Consider the following 17,121-nt stretch of genomic DNA (forward strand, 5'->3'; position numbering starts at 1 on the left):
TGCTAGAAAGTTTTCATGATACAATCATCGTTAATGAAGTATATAAATAATCTATAATATTAAATTTATTAAGTTTGAAATGCATCATTATCTAATACTCCGTACTAAATAAATATAATATATAACAATTGAATATAACAATAAGAAAAATGGCACTAAAATTATATTATAGTCATTTTATATTTTAAGGAATGCCTTTTGCTCAAAGAAGAATAGGCTCAAGTAAACCATATCTACTAAATGGCACCAAGATTATAGTCGTTTTATATTTTAAGGAATACATTGCTCAAAGAAGAAAAGGCCAAGTGACCTATAGTTGAGTGTTAAAGGTGTAATCTTCACGAATAAAAGTTGTAATCATTCAGACGTACGAATAATAACTTGGAGGTTAAAATGTAACTTTTCAATTTATTATAATAAGCATTAAATAAAATCCATCCAATTTTTTGACATAATTTTTTTTCCGATTCAAGTTTCTCCATCATTACCGTTCAACTCGAAATAATTTTACTAACAAAACGCAACTAATTTATTTATTTTCAACTTGATCAGAAGCAAGGTTGATCTCTCCCGACCTGATCAGAAGCAAGGTCGGTCCAACTAACGCGCGAGGCCACAGTCCACAATACACAACAACGTAGGTTCAAAGCATAACAACTAGGTCAACGGTGTAGATCATGTCACTATATGCCTTAACGGCTAGATTAACTCACTCACCAAATACCAGCACGAGAAGAACTCAGAGGTCTTATAGTTCCGAGTCTTCACTTCTCCTGATCACCTGAAAACATCATAAACAAAGTTAGTATAGCGTTTTAATCAATAATATAATCAATTCATACTATAAAATAAGTCATAACACCAAATATTTATTCTCTGATAAGTCTACAACATGACTCCAATCAATAACGACATCCCGGTGCGTGCGAAACAAGACGTACACTTTAAAACCTCATTTTCCAATCCAAATATAGTTTGATCTAGCTTCTTAAAAGTTATCCATCAAAAAATATTCTTCGTTACGATTCCAACGATATTTTATTCATCAAAAACGGAGTTACGGTTTGAAAGTTACGACCAAAACAAATTTCACAAAATGCTGAAATGTCATTAAGTATGGGCTGACAAGGTTGAGCCCCTCAACCGTGTGGTTGAGACCTCAACCGCGTGATCAACCGTACGGTTGATCTGTCAAATGCGTGGGTGCTGAAGAACAACACCAGTTCACTGATTTTGGGTTTTTAACACCCAAAACTCGATTTCTGCTTGTTTTAACCACAAAAACACTTCAAAAACATCATATAACACATATAGAACATAAATCTAACATATATCAAGCATCACAAACACATAATCATCAAGATTCAAGCATAAAAATGAAATGTCCCATTCATATTGATTATAAACGTTTCATATTAATTGATTTCGTTGCGAGGTTTTGACCTCTATATGAGACGTTTTTCAAAGACTGCATTCGATTTTTAAAACAACCATAACCTTTATTTTATCGATAAAGGTTTAAAAACATTACGACGATTATCAAATAATGATAATCTAAAATATAGCGTTTTCACACGACCATTACATAATGGTTTACAATAATATTACACATCAACTTAAGTCTTCAAATGCAGTTTTAAAACAATATTATACAAGCATGCAGACTCCAATCTTGTCTTTATTTAGCATGCAACAGCGGAAGCTCTTAATAATCACCTGAGAATAAACATGCTTTAAACGTCAACAAAAACGTTGGTGAGTTATAGGTTTAACCTATATATTTATCAATCGTAATAATAGACCACAAGATTTCCTTTTCATTTCTCATAAATACACATATCATATCAGGCATTTCGCAAACTGCATAGAGATAAAAATCATTCATATGGTGAACACCTGGTAACTGACCTTAACAAAATGCATATAGAATATCCCCATCATTCCGGGACAACTTCGGACATGATAAATTCGAAGTACTAAAGCATCCGCGACATGGATGGGGCTTGTTGGGCCCGATAGATCTATCTTTAGGATTCGCGTCAATTAGGGTGTCTGTTCCATAATTCTTAGATTACCAGACTAAAAGGGGCATATTCGGTTTAATAATTCAACCATAGAATGTAGTTCCACGTACTTGTGTGTATTTTGTAAAACATTTAAAAAATTTTGCATGTATTCTCATCCCAAAAATATTAGATTTTAAAAGTGAGACTATAACTCACTTTCACAGATTTTTACTTCGTCGGAAAATAAGACTTGGCCACGGGTCGATTCACGAACCTATAACAAATATATACATATATATATATATCAAAGTATGATCGAAATATATTCACAATATGTTTTATTATGTTTTAATGATTTAAGTTTATTAAGTTAACAGTCCAACGTTCGTAGTCCACAATTAGTTGTCCACAGTTAGTAGTACAGAAATAAATCAATATATATTATCTTGAATCAATCCATGACCCAGTGTATACAAGTCTCAGACTCGATCACAACTCAAAGTATATATATTATTTTGGAATCAACCTCAACCCTGTATAGCTAACTCGAACATTACCGCATATAGAGTGTCTATGGTTGTTCCAAATAATATATATAGATGACGTCGATATGATATGTCAAAACATAGTATACGTGTCTATGGTCTATCAAAATTACATAATATATGTTAGAATACATGTATAATATAATATAAGTTAGTTAGGATATGGTTAGTATAGATTTTTGTCAATTCATCCTGTAGTCAAATTAACCATTTTTAACCAATTTTGTTTTACCCATAACTTCTTCGTTTTAAATCCGTTTTGAGTGAATCAACTTGCTATGATTTCATATTGAACTGTTTTTTATGAAACTAAACAGAAAAAGTATAGGTTTATAGTCGGAAATACAGGTTACAAGTCGTTTTTGTAGAGGTAGTCATATTAGTCGAAAAAAACGACGTCTTGATGACCATTTTGAAAAACATATTTCCACTTTGAGTTTAATCATGATTTTTGGATATAGTTTCATGTTCATAAGAAAAATCATTTTCTCAGAAGAACAACTTTTAAATCAAAGTTTATCATAATTTTTAGTTATCTAACCCAAAACAGCCCGCCGTTTTACTACGACGGCGTATGTCCGATTTTACAATGTTCTTCGTGTTTTCAGGTTTTAAATCATTAAGTTAGCATATCATAAAGATATATAACATGTGTTTAGTTGATTTTAAACGTTAAGTTAGAAGGATTAACTTTGTTTGCGAACAAGTTTAGAATTAACTAAACTATGTTCTAGTGATTACAAGTTTAAATCTTCGAATAAGATAGTTATATATATATGAATTGAATGATGTTATGAACATCATTACTACCTCAAGTTTAGTAGGTAAACCTACTGGAAATGACAAAAATTGATCTAGCTTCAAAGGATCTTGGATGGCTTGAAAGTTCTTGAAGTAGAATCATGACACGAAAACAAGTTCAAGTAAGATTATCACTCGAATTAAGATTGTTATAGTTATAGAAATTAAATCAAAGTTTGAATATGAGTATTACCTTAAATTAGAAAGATAACCTACTGTAAATAACAAAGATTTCTTGAGATTGGATGATCACTTGAAATGGATTTGCAAGATTGAAAGTAAGCTAGTAAACTTGAAAGTGTTCTTAAGTTGTTGTTTTGTAAGTTGGTTTATGTGTGGATTTAAGAGCTAGATTGATGTAGATTTTGATGAAGATGATGAAGAACACTTAGAACATCAAGAGAGAGTTTGAGAGAGATCAATTTGATGCATAAAAATTGGAAAATGAAAGTGATATGGTTGGTGAAGAATTTCGTGAATCATGGCTTGTCATATAGCCTCCATTACTTTGTATTTTTGTTAGATATTTCATGCTAGTTGCCAAATAATGGTTCCCACATGTCTTGGTGACTCACAAGGGCATATAACAATATTAAATTCATTTAGAAGTTGGGTATTGTACGAGTACGAATACGGGTGCATACGAGTAGAATTGTTGATGAGAATGTAATTATAAGCATTTTTGTTAAGTAGAAGTACTTTGATATGTGTCTTGAAGTCTTTCAAAAGTGTACTAATACATCTTAATATACTACATGTATATACATTTTAACTGAGTCGTTAAGTCATCGTTAGTCGTTACATGTAAGTGTTGTTTTGAAACCTTTAAGTTAACGATCTCATTTAATGTTGTTAACCCATTGTTTATTATATCTAATGAGATGTTAAATTATCATATTATCATGATAATATGATGTATCAATATATATTAATATGATATATATATATATATATATATATATATATATATATATATATATATATATATATATATATATATATATATATATATATATTAAAACTTTGTTACAATGATAATCGTTACATATATGCCTCGTTTTGCAATTCTTAAGTTAGTAGTCTTGTTTTACATATGTAGTTCATTGTTAACATACTTAATGATATATATAATTATCATCTTATCATGTTAAATATGGTGTAACAATATCTTAATATGATACATATGTATTTAGTAGGATGTTGTTATAACGATAATCGTTATATATATCGTTTCGAGTTTCTTAACTTAGTAGTCTTATTTTATGCATATAACTCTTTGTTAATATACTTTTTGAGATATTTACTTATCATAATATCATATTAACTATATATATATCCATATATATATTATCATGTAGTTTTTACAAGTTTTTAACGTTCGTGAATCGCCGGTCAACTTGGGTGGTCATTTGTCTACATGAAACTCATTTCAAATAATCAAGTCTTAACAAGTTTGATTGCTTAACATGTTGGAAACATTTAGGCATGCAAATATAGTTTTCATTTAATATATAATCATGGAAAAGTTCGGGTCACTACAAAAAATATAGCAAAACCCATTTCATCTAAAACCCAAATTGCAACTAAATTAATACATGAATCTAAGTATTACTTACCTTGAAATGATCACGAAATCACCATGAATCTGAATCCATAACTTGTTTAAATCGGTCTAACAAGATCAAGAGCTCGGATTTACAAAGTGACAAGGTGTAGGTACGGTTTCTATTTTCTAAATTGTGGGGAAAATGTAAGAAACAGCTAGAAGCATGTAACAACCCTACTTTTCTCGTTACTATCGTTACTTGTCCGTTAATTATTTAATGGTGATTACGTAGAAATCTATGTGTTTAAATGATTTAAATGCATACATGATCCTAGTGGATTACTTAAATTAATATGCTTATATTAATTGATTAACTTATTTCGGATAACGAAACACTTAGAAAACGACACGATTACGATAATCGCATAGAAAACCTTTCAGTTTACGGAACTCATAAAATTGATGAAATAATTATTTTTAATAATTATTAACTTTATGAAAAACTTAATTAATGTATTATTTATTTAATGAATTAAACTCTGTCGATTGTGTTTCAACGACCGGTTAACGTTCCGGGGACCTGGTACGGTTAACGCACTCGAAACGGACCACGCGAATACGAGTTAATAAGCAAAACGGACGAACCCACCCCATCACCCCCTTACTGGACTAATTTAGGTTTAATGGGTCACTAAATGGTTTGGTTTAGGCCCTAACCTAATTTAATTGGTAAATAAAACACTGCATCTTTTTCCCTAGCCTCATTTAGACGACATCTTCTTCCTCCCCCTTTGTTTGGCCGTCGCCCATCACCACACCACAACCACCATCATCAATCAAAATTAGACAAAACCTTGTGCATTAACGTTGTTCCTTTGATCGTTCTACACGCACTAGTACCAATTAATTGTGTTTTTGAGGTATAAATCACTAACCCTAATCTCTTTAAATCTAATTTTGTTTAATTGCATAGTGTACAAGAGTCTAGTGCTCAATTGGTTGTGATTGCATACGTTGTTAGTCGTTATTTTGTGTGATTGATGTATTTTGTTTGAATCACGAATTAGTTTGTTATGAATCTGATTAAATGAGTTTAATTACTGTTTGTATAATGTATCTAGATGGATAGATCTCGAAAAATTAATATATTTGGACTTTGGATTTGCATGATTTCGTTACCGGATGTGCTAGTTATGATCAATTGAAGTTTTTGCTAGGGTTTTGCATGCAATACGAATTTTCCGGTGTTTATGGTTTATGAATGAGCCATTGAAATGCTAACCACTGGATTCCTTATTAAAAAAATGAGCCATTGAAATGCTAACCACTGGATTCCTTGTTAAAAATCACTCAAGATAGACTTAAGAATCATGTAAAACGGTTATGTATAGCTCTCGATATGATTAAACGAATATTGGTAACTCGTATTGAGCTGAAACTATTTTCATATGCACTCTAAATGACCTCACATGAACTAGAAATTATTTGAGACTTTGATCTTCTGGAATATTGTTATATAGATGTTCTTAAACACATTACAATTGTATGATAGCTCCTGAAAACATTGTTTGCTATGTGTTATATGCATCGCCAAATGATATGTCTGAATGCTGTCCAAAACAGAATGTCTGACTTAAAAGAATAAACTGTACAAAATGGCTACATGAAAGTCTTTGGTTATTTTATCATTGAAAATTTGGAGTATCTAGAGTCATTTCCAATTGACCGTTCATTAATTGCTATTTTTCAAAATTAAATGAGAATTTTTCAAAAACTGCTGCGCATGCTGAAACTGATTTGGTAAACCTTAACTAGACCTTATCTGAAACCCGATTTGTAGACATTGTATGAGGGCATGACTAGGCTTTTCGGAAACATCTCATATAGAGGGCATGACGGTTAACTGTGGGACCAGAGTTAATACGCCGTTAGTCAATTCTGACGGGGTATTACATATGGTATCAGAGCCAGGTTACCTAGGATTAGGCTGCATTCGAGTGTCGGACCTTAGGACACCTTTTGAGTCTAAACTGTAACCATAGACTAGTTTGAGCTATATAGACTATAGTTACACTACTTACTGCTTTACTTGATTTCATATCTAACTTAAATGATATAATTTCTAGTATACTAACTTTGTGTTTCTTTTGAGTGTTAGATGACTTCTTCCAATCCCATCATTCTTACTGACTCCGACACGGAATCTGAAGAGACGGTGCAGGCACAAGGGAGCCATGTACCTAAGATCGAGGACAATGTTATGTCAGAACCTATGATGAGTCTGATCCGGAAGAGGATCCGGAGGGGGAACCTGAGGAGCAACCGGAGGAGGATCCGGAGGAGGAACCTGAGGAGGACCCTGAAGAGGAACCAGAATCCGAATCCGAACCTGAGTTACCTGTTTCACCTACTGGCACCAAATCACCTTTCAAACACCCAAACTATGAAAACCCCTACGGACTTAAATCCGGTAGGACACCAAAGGGACCCGCACAAAACATGAACCCATTTTGGCAAAACTTTTCACGTGATAACCGAACACTTCAAGAATGCCATCGTTTCCATCCCTATGATGCTTCTACTTCCAAACCTAGCACCTCTACTGTTGCTACAAATGAAAATGGTTCCGACGACCCTAAACTGAGAGTTGAGAATTTGGAAAGGATCGCCGAGTACCTGTTGAAGGAACTCCAGAAATCTATACAAGAAATGCTCTATTGAACTTGTTCCACTTTTCTAGATACTATTTCATATTATTACTTATTACTTGGTGTCCGCCCATACATTGCTTGATGTGGTTTTTCTACTATTCATGGTTTTTACGTATGACTTTTGGGATATTTTATTATTAATGCATGAATAATGAATGAAAAATTTCGTTACCTAAGGTGGTTGGTTTACTATTATTCTGTGATGTATAATGAGTTATTAATAACTGTTGTGAATTGCTTATTATCACTACTGTTATCACTTTTTATTGCTACTTAGTGTTGATACTGCTACTATTCACTTTCATCACTACTTTCACTCCTACGCATTACATACCACTGCTACTTACTACTATCACTACTAGAATCTTTACGATTTAATATTATTTACTATGCATCACTACTCGTTGCTAGTATATTTTTACGACTGATTTCATTGACGCTAATCTGGTGTGTTATCTTGCCCAGACAGATAATGCCACCAAAGAAGATTACCCAAGCTGATGTCCATCGGTGGATCACCGAAGGTCTAACTGAAGCTGTGGCTGAACTCCGGAATGGAACCAACAGCAACAACACTAACAACACTGGTAATCAGCAGAACCAGAACAATTAGGACACCACCAATACTCATAACAACAACAACCAAGATACCACCAACACTAATAATGACACCAGCAACCAGAAAACCAACAATGTCAACACCAAGAATACTACCAACACCAACACTAATCAAGGATGATGCATGTATAAGACCTTCTTGAGCTGTGAACCACACTCGTTTACTGATACTGAAGACCCGGTAGGCTTGAACTATTGGTTTGAGAAGCTCGAGTCTGTTTTTCGTATTAGCGGCTGTAGAGATGCTGATAGGATGAAGTTTGCGTCCTGTAAGCTGTTAGATAGTGCTTTAACATGGTGGAATACGTATGCGAATTCTGTAGGTATGGATCAGGTGTTTGAAACTACTTGGGAGGACTTGAAACAGAGAATGATCGAAGAGTATTGCCCTTATAATGAGATTGTTAAGATGGAGCGGGAACATTAGAACCTGAAGATGGTTGGCTCTGATTTAGCCAACTATAATAAGAGATTCTTTGAGCTTGCTCTTATATGTCCAAATATGGTTACTCTTAAGCGCCGAAAGATCACTTGTACGTGAAAGGGTAACTGAGAACATCCAGGGCGGTGTGACTACTTCAAAGCCAAGGACGGTTCAGGAGGCCGTTGAAATGGCACATGAGTTAATGGATCAAATTGAACAGCGAGGAAAGGCTCCTGCATCATCTGAGACAAAAACTTTTGACAACAAGATAAAGTGGAATAACAACAACTCTGGAAAGAACTACAACCAGCAGCCCTATAAGGGAAGGTATCCGTTATAAGAAACAGGATACAGTCAAGGGTAACACTGCTGCCCTGAATATCAACTCTGGTTATAAGGGAAGGTATCCGTTATGTGCTAAATGCAACTGGCATCACCCGGGACATTGCAACAAGGTGTGTGATAAGTGTAAGAAGAATGAACACATAGCCTCGGAGTGTAAAGCTGGTACAGATGTTTGTTATGGATGCGAAAAAACTGGTTATTTTAGAAAGTACTGTCCGACTGCGAATAAGAATACTGAACCTGCTAGGGGCAGAGCTTTCAACATCGACTCCAATGAAGCTCGTGATGATCCTAAGTTAGTCATGGGTACATTTTTACTCGACAATCATCATTCTTATGTACTTTTTGATTCTGGTGCTGATAGGAGTTTTGTGTCTAGAGATTTTTGCCATAATCTTAAGAATCATGTATCGTCATGAAACGACCCGTCCATATTACTATAAACGCAGTACGTTCTCATTGGTCCCATAGCGAGGTATTTGACCTCTATATGATACGTTTTAGAAAATATTGCATTCGTTTCATAAAAAGCACATCATTATTATACATAATGCATGTTTTAAACAAGTGGGCGATTATTTAAGAAATAATCCCCAAAATACATCGGTTTCCAAATACTACACACGTGACGTAACAGTCGAATATAATACATGACAAAGATTTTATTGAATGCAACACTTTATTTAAATAAAAGTATGAGACTCCATGCACAGCTTGCTCAGATAATGCAACAGCGGAAGACTTTCTTAAGGACCTGAGAATAAACATGCATAAAAAGTCAACACAAAGGTTGGTGAGATATATAGGTTTATCATCGATATAAATATAGACCACAAGATTTCATAGTTATAAATATATGTACACTCGCAAGTGTATAAAAGTATTCTATAAGTTGTTGAGCGCTTCGGTAACCATACTTAACCATTAATGTGGCATATTCCCTTTATTATGAAATCTCCCTACACTGTACCAAGTGTAGTAAAAATGAAGTACTATGCAACCATTTACGATACTAGAGCGACTAGCCCGGTTGGGGTTGTCAAACCCGATAGATCTATCAATAGGATTCGCGCTTACATGTTCTTACAACATGTAAATATTAGTTACCAAGCTATTAGGGAAAAATATGCAAAGTGGTACAACTCAACGTAGAATATATTTTAATGTAACACCCGATAATTGGGCCTAGATGAAATGACCATTTTGCCCTTGTGTGCGTTTATATTGTTATTTTATTAGTTGAATGTTTATAGTCATTTGACTATTTAGTTGAGACCAGTTCGTGACAAGGGATACAGAACAGATTTGTTTATTTAATTTGGACTTCGTTTGGATTGCCAAATGATGTACGAAAGATATCAGATAACTGATAAATACCAGTGTGTTGCACAGTGTGGAAATTATCCACAATTAAGTGTCTAGAGCTGGCCATTTCTCTCACTTTCCAGATTATTCCCAAACACACACCCGTACCTTCATCTTCATCTAATCAAAACCCTAAAATCTAATCTTTGATCTAGAGCTTAAATTATTCACATCTTCTTGTTCTCTGTGATTTTGTGATCATTTTAAGGTAAGCATCTCTTAGATTCATGTAGTGATTCTTGCTCAAATTGGGTTTTTGTATTCTTGAGTAAAAGTTAGGTTTTGATGCTTGATTCTTGATCTAAAGTGTTTGATATGGTCTATTGTTATTAGAAATATGTTTTATATAGTTTATATGATGTTTTGGGAGTGGTTTTGGTGTTAGATCTTGCAAAAATCGAGTTTTTAGGCCAAAATGGCAAAAATCAGCGAGCTGGAATGTTCTAACAGCTCCCACACTTCTGACAGGTCACCCGTACGTGTGACCACGTGTTTGAGGCTCAACCATGCGGTTGAGGACTCACTCGCACGAGTGAGGCCTCGTCCGCACGAGTGAGCACTTGTCAATTTTTGGTAAACTTGAGAAGGCTGTAACTTTCTAACCGTAACTCCGTTTTCGATGAATAAACTATCGTTGGACTTGTCTTGAAATTTACTATCCAATGATAAGGTTTTAAGAAACTAAATCAAACTTTATTTTGGTCAGAAAAAGGGATTTTATTGTGTATGTCTCGTTCTGTACTCGTTTGGTGTCGTTATTGACTGAGTTTATGTTGTAGACTTATATATGATGAATATGATAATATGACCTAGTTTATAGTATTTATCAATTATATTATTGATTAGAACACTATACTGACTTTGTTTCTGATGTTTCCAGGTGATCAGGAGAAGTGAAGACTCAGAAATATAAGACCTCTGAGTACTTCATGTGCTGGTTTTCGGTGAGTGGGTTAATCTAGCCATTAAGGCATATAGTGACATGACCTAGACCGTTGACCTAGTTACTATGCTTAGAACCTTTGTTGTTGTGTGTTGTGGACTATGACCTCGTGCGTTTATTGGACTGACCTTGCTTCTGATCAGGTCGGGAGAGATCAACCTTGCTTCTGATCAGGTTGGGCTCATTGATGTTGTATGATTAATATAAGTCAGAATCACGCATCTGTCACGTGTGGAAGACTTATACTAGTGATACAGAGTTATGAGTTTTTGGTAGACTCTAGACTGATCAACTGGGGTTGTTGGCCCGGCCAGGCTGCCGAGTCTCTCAATGGGTTACTTCGGATTACCCAGATGGTTGCTTCTGATTGACCATTGCTTGTAGTTATCACGGTTGCTTTGGATTGACCGTTGCTGAAGATGTGTTTATGCCTTAGTGGTCTTTGGATTTAATTGATTGTTGGATATTGTATTTGTATTGCTTTTATGTTGTATGTTAATGGTAGATTGCTATGTTTCTGCATGTTCTAGTAGTTATGTGATTAACTGTCTGATTAATTTGTTGCTGCATGTTCTAGTGATTGTACCTATGTGTTTTAGCTGTTAGATTAATCCATTCACTTAGCTTTGTGCTAACCCCTCCACCTTCCCCCTTGCTGATTGTAGGTCTTTTGCTTTTATGGACATGGGAGAAGATGGGCGTGTTGAGTTATGTTCGACAAGTCTAGAACTCTGATGTTGTCTATATGAAATTGAATATTAATGTAACACCGGTTTTTGATAACAATATATTTATGTATGAAGTGTAATAATTATGTTTATGTTTGTACGTAAGGGCACGTTTTGTAAATAAGACTACCACTGTGTTATAAAAAAAAAGTACGGTGTTACATTTAAGTACTTGTGTCCATAGCGTAAAACATAAAATGCATGTATTCTCATCCCAAAATATTTTTAGAGTTTAGAAATGGGACTATATACTCACAGTAGTAAAAGTATATTAATAATAAGTTTTCAACTTATTAAAAATATGACCGTCGTCCTTGGATTCACGAACCTATAATAATAATAACGATTCAGATAATAATACGACATATGAATAAAATAAAGCAAGTTCATAGAATACTTATATAATAATTTTTAACATTTTATGTTAGTAGTCCATTGTTAGTAGTCCTTTGTTAGTAGTCCAAAATAGTCCGAAAAGTCCAACAGTCCAATAATCGGTATATATATATATATATATATATATATATATATATATATATATATATATATATATATATATATATATATATTCTTAGAATTACCCCACGACGTATTGTATACGTATTGTCTTTGCATCAACCCAGAGACGTATTGTATACGTATTCTCTTAGAATTAACTAAGACGTATTGTGTACGTATTGTCTTAGGATTTATCAAAACGTATTGTATACTTATTGTGTTAGGACGTACCAAGAATATTATTATACATATATACAATTACAGAATTAACCAAGATTATAATATTTTGTTATACTACTGATAACATGTCCAAATATATATAGGATATAGGAAAAGTTAACAAGGATATGGTTAATATAGTTTTTATAATATAAATTTCGTCCATACAACGTTAATTTTAGCAGATTTTGTTTTGCTCGTCAAATATTCATTACAACTCCGTTTAAAGTGAATCAAATTGCTATGGATTCATTAAGAAGTAAATTTTACAAAACCAATTCGAAAAGTTCATCCCAAGTAGTAATTTTTAGAGCTATACCCTCTTTTTGTGTCGGTGGATAGATTTGGAAAAATCCCGACATCCACCCAATATATGATTTTTGATAAAATACTTCCACTGTGTCTAAAATCATGAAAAAAATACTGGAAGTCTTATTTACATATATGAACATATTTCAAAAGTCTTAGCCTCGAACTCAAAGTCTAAGATAGGTTTTTAATTCCCAACCCAAAACAGCCCGCTTTTTACCGAATGGAGATTAAAGGATATATGTTAAGTTTCAAGGTGTTCTTCATATGTACAAGTTATAAGTTTTTATATTAACTTAATATAACATCATAATACATATAAATAAGTGTTATTAGAGTTAAGTTATAAAGATTAGATTAGTTTTTCAAACAAGCTTGGTGTTCACCAAAACAAGTTCTAGTTTTTACAAGTTTTACAAGTATAATAAGATAGCAACTATACAAGGAATTGAACAAGGATTTTGAGAAGTATTTCACCTTGATTATGAAGAGGAAAGTTACTGAGATTAAAGTATGATATGAGAGCATTCAAGTGTGTGTTTTTAGTTTAAGAAAATGTGGAGTAAAAATGAGTTAAAATGGTCCTTATTTATAAGCTTATAATTTTGGCTTTTAGTGAAAATATCTAAGATAAGTTAAATTGTATTAAGTCATGCATGACATATTAAATTGATTAGGTCATGGATGACATATTACATAAATAATTGCAGATTTCTATTGGTATATACCAATAGTAAATACTTCTAGAAGCTGTGTATAATACGGGTAAAAATACCGTATGAATGCGAGTAGAATTCTTTGAGAAAATTGAACGGAAATACATGTATAGCTATCCTTTATATGTATTGATATATTATAAAGTGTATTCAATACTCGTAAGGATGTATTTACACTCGTAATACATTATATGTAAATAACATTTTAACATAAGTTAATTACGTGGTTTAAATAGTAATATATATATTGTTTGAAAACTCTTTAAATTAGTAGTATGAAAATATATATATAATACTTTGTTAATATACTTAATGAGATATTTAATTATCATATTTTCAAGTTAAATATATATAAATCCATATATATACACAATAATTAAACAATTAAATCAAGTTATGACGTTCGCGAATCGTCGGAATAAAAGGGTGACCAAAAGCTTGTGTAAAACTCTTTTTGGAGGTTCAAGATTTATTAAAATTCATTGCTTATCAAGTCGGAATTATATAAAGATTAAGTTTAAATTTGGTCGGAAATTTCCGGGTCGTCACACGTCATTAGTAAACTTGTACTCTATAGAACTAGGGAATGGTAATCTAATGAGAGCTGATAAGGTCTATCGTGATTGTAATTTGATTTCAGCTGAAAGTCTTTTAGAATAGATGTAATCCCGATTAAGCTGGGAAGTTTTGACCTTGTGGTTGGAATGTACTGGTTAGCTGAGAATAGAGCCGATATTGTTTGTTACCAGAAAATGATTTGCATTCCTGTTACCGAAGATGAGCCTTTGATGGTGTATGGAGAGAGAAGTAATACACCGTTGCATTTCATTAATTGTTTGAAGGCACATAAGCACATAAGAAAGGGTTGTCTTGCTATGCTGGTTCACGTAAGCAAAACTGAACCTGAAGTCAAGAAACTCGAAGATGAGCTGACTGTTAGGGACTTTCCCGATGTTTTTTCGGACGAGTTACCCGGACTGCCACCACATAGAGATGTAGATTTTTAGATTAACTTAATGCTGGAGCGGAACCTGTAGCGCGCACACCATATAGACTTGCACCTTCAGAATTGCAAGAGCTGTCTAGTCAGTTACAAGAACTCTTAGACAAGGGATTCATTCGACCGAGTTCTTCACCATGGGGAGCTCCAGTTTTTTTTGTAAAGAAGAAGGATGGATCTATGAGACTTTGTATCGACTACAGAGAACTAAATAAGCTGACTATCAAGAATAGATATCCGTTACTGAGGATCGATGATTTGTTTGATCAGTTGCAAGGATTAGGATGTTACTCTAAGATTTATCTGAGGTTAGGTTACCATCACATGAGAGTAAAGTAGACAGATGTACCGAAGACAGTGTTTAGAACACGCTACAGATATCATGAGTTTACAGTAATGCCGTTTGGATTGACGAACGCACCGGTAATGTTCATGGATCTCATGAACCGTATGTGTAAGTCATATCTAGACAAGTTTGCTATTGTGTTTATTGATGATATTCTGGTATATTCTAAGAACGAGAAGAAACACGAACAACATCTCCGTTTGCTACTTGAGATGCTCAGGAAAGAGCAGCTGTAATTGAAATTTTCGAAGTGTGACTTCTGGCTGCAAGAAGTTCAATTTTTGGGTCATATCGTAGGTGTCAATGGCATTTAAGTTGATCCTGCAAAGATAGAAACGGTCAAGAAATGGGAGACTCCTAAGTCGCCAACGCAGATTCGGCAATTCTTAGGTCTCCCCGGTTATTATAGGAGATTCATTGAGGGATTTTTCACTATTGCCCAACCATTAATAGCATTGACTCACAAGGGTAAGAAGTATGAGTGGACTGAGCAACGTGAGTCTGCATTTCAGTTGTTAAAACAGAAATTGACTACTGCTCCGATTTTGTCTTTACCCTAAGGGAATGAAGATTTCGTGATTTACTGTGATGCTTCACGACAAGGTTTTGGTTGCATGTTGATGCAACGGAAGAAAGTGATTGCCTATGGATCACAACAACTGAAAGTTCATGAACAGAATTACACGACACACGATTTGGAACTTGGTGTTGTGGTCTTTGCACTGAAGATGTGTAGACACTACTTGGATGGTACTAAGTTTACTGTTTTCACCGATCACAAGAGCTTACAACATATTTTCGATCAGAAACAGCTCAACATGAGGCGCAGACGTTGGATAGAACTATTGAACGACTATGACTGCGAGATTCGCTATCATACTGGAAAGGCTAATGTGGTTGCAGATGCCTTGAGTAGGAAAGAGAAGGCTAAACCCCTTCGAGTTAGAGCGCTAAACATGATTGTCCGAATGAACCTTACTTCTCAGATACGCGATGCACAACTTGAGACATTGAAAGAAGGGAACATTATTACTGAGTCACTTAGAGGACTGGATAAGAAACTTGCCGTCTGAGAAGATGGAACCCGATACTTCGTAGACATAATCTGGGTACCGAAATTTGGCAGATTAAGGGAACTAGTGCTAGATAAGGCAAACAAGACAAGATATTTTATTCACCCTGGATCCGACAAGCTATATTAGGATCTTAAGGCACTGTACTGGTGGCCTAATATGAAAGCCGTTATTGCTACCTATTTTGGTAAGTGCTCGACTTGTGCTAAAGTCAAGGCAGAACATCAGAAACCGTCAGGACTGCTGACACAACCAGAGATTCCCTAGTAGAAATGGGAATATATTACTATGGACTTCATTACTAAGCTACCCAAGACTATGGGAGGTTACGATACTATTTGGGTTATTGTTGATCGTCTCACGAAGTCAGCTCATTTTCTACCAATTAAGGAAAAATATAAGATGGAGAAATTGGCACAGATTTACATAAAAGAAGTGGTTTCCCGACTTGGAGTGCCGATATCCATTATTTCCGACAGAGACATAAGATTTACTTCTAGATTCTGGAAAACATTGCAGAATGCAATGGGAACCCGTTTAGATATGAGTACAGCATATCACCCACAAATTGACGGCCAAAGCGAAAGAACCATCCAAACATTAGAAGACATGTTGAGGGCATGTTTTATTGATTTCAGAAATGGATGGGATAAACATCTACCACTTGCAGAATTCTCGTACAACAACAGTTACCACGCGAGTATAAAGGTCACGCCTTTTAAAGCACTTTACGGCAGAAAGTGTAGGTCTCCCGTATGTTGGACTGAACTAGGGGATAGTCAACTGAAAGGTCCTGAGATTATACACAAAACTACTGAGAAGATCGTACAGATACAAGAGAGACTGAAAATGGCTCGAAGTGGTCAAAAGAGTTACGCCTACATTAGAAGGCGAGATTTGGAATTTCAGGTTGGAGACAAAGTCATGC

At 34.3% G+C, this 17,121-nt stretch overlaps 1 protein-coding gene across 1 annotated transcript; it reads left to right on the forward strand.

Annotated features, from left to right (window-relative positions):
• Positions 1 to 8,838: 8,838 nt before the first annotated feature.
• On the forward strand, positions 8,839 to 14,781 carry LOC139840713 (uncharacterized). The gene is made up of 4 exons (XM_071830962.1): positions 8,839 to 8,978; positions 9,055 to 9,403; positions 11,517 to 11,638; positions 14,430 to 14,781. Exons 1-4 carry the CDS (start codon positions 8,839 to 8,841, stop codon positions 14,779 to 14,781), a joined length of 963 nt encoding a protein of 320 aa, XP_071687063.1.
• The last annotated feature ends 2,340 nt before the right edge of the window (positions 14,782 to 17,121 follow it).

This window comes from Rutidosis leptorrhynchoides, chromosome 4 (genome assembly GCF_046630445.1).
Source record: "Rutidosis leptorrhynchoides isolate AG116_Rl617_1_P2 chromosome 4, CSIRO_AGI_Rlap_v1, whole genome shotgun sequence".
Taxonomy (NCBI): domain Eukaryota; kingdom Viridiplantae; phylum Streptophyta; class Magnoliopsida; order Asterales; family Asteraceae; genus Rutidosis; species Rutidosis leptorrhynchoides.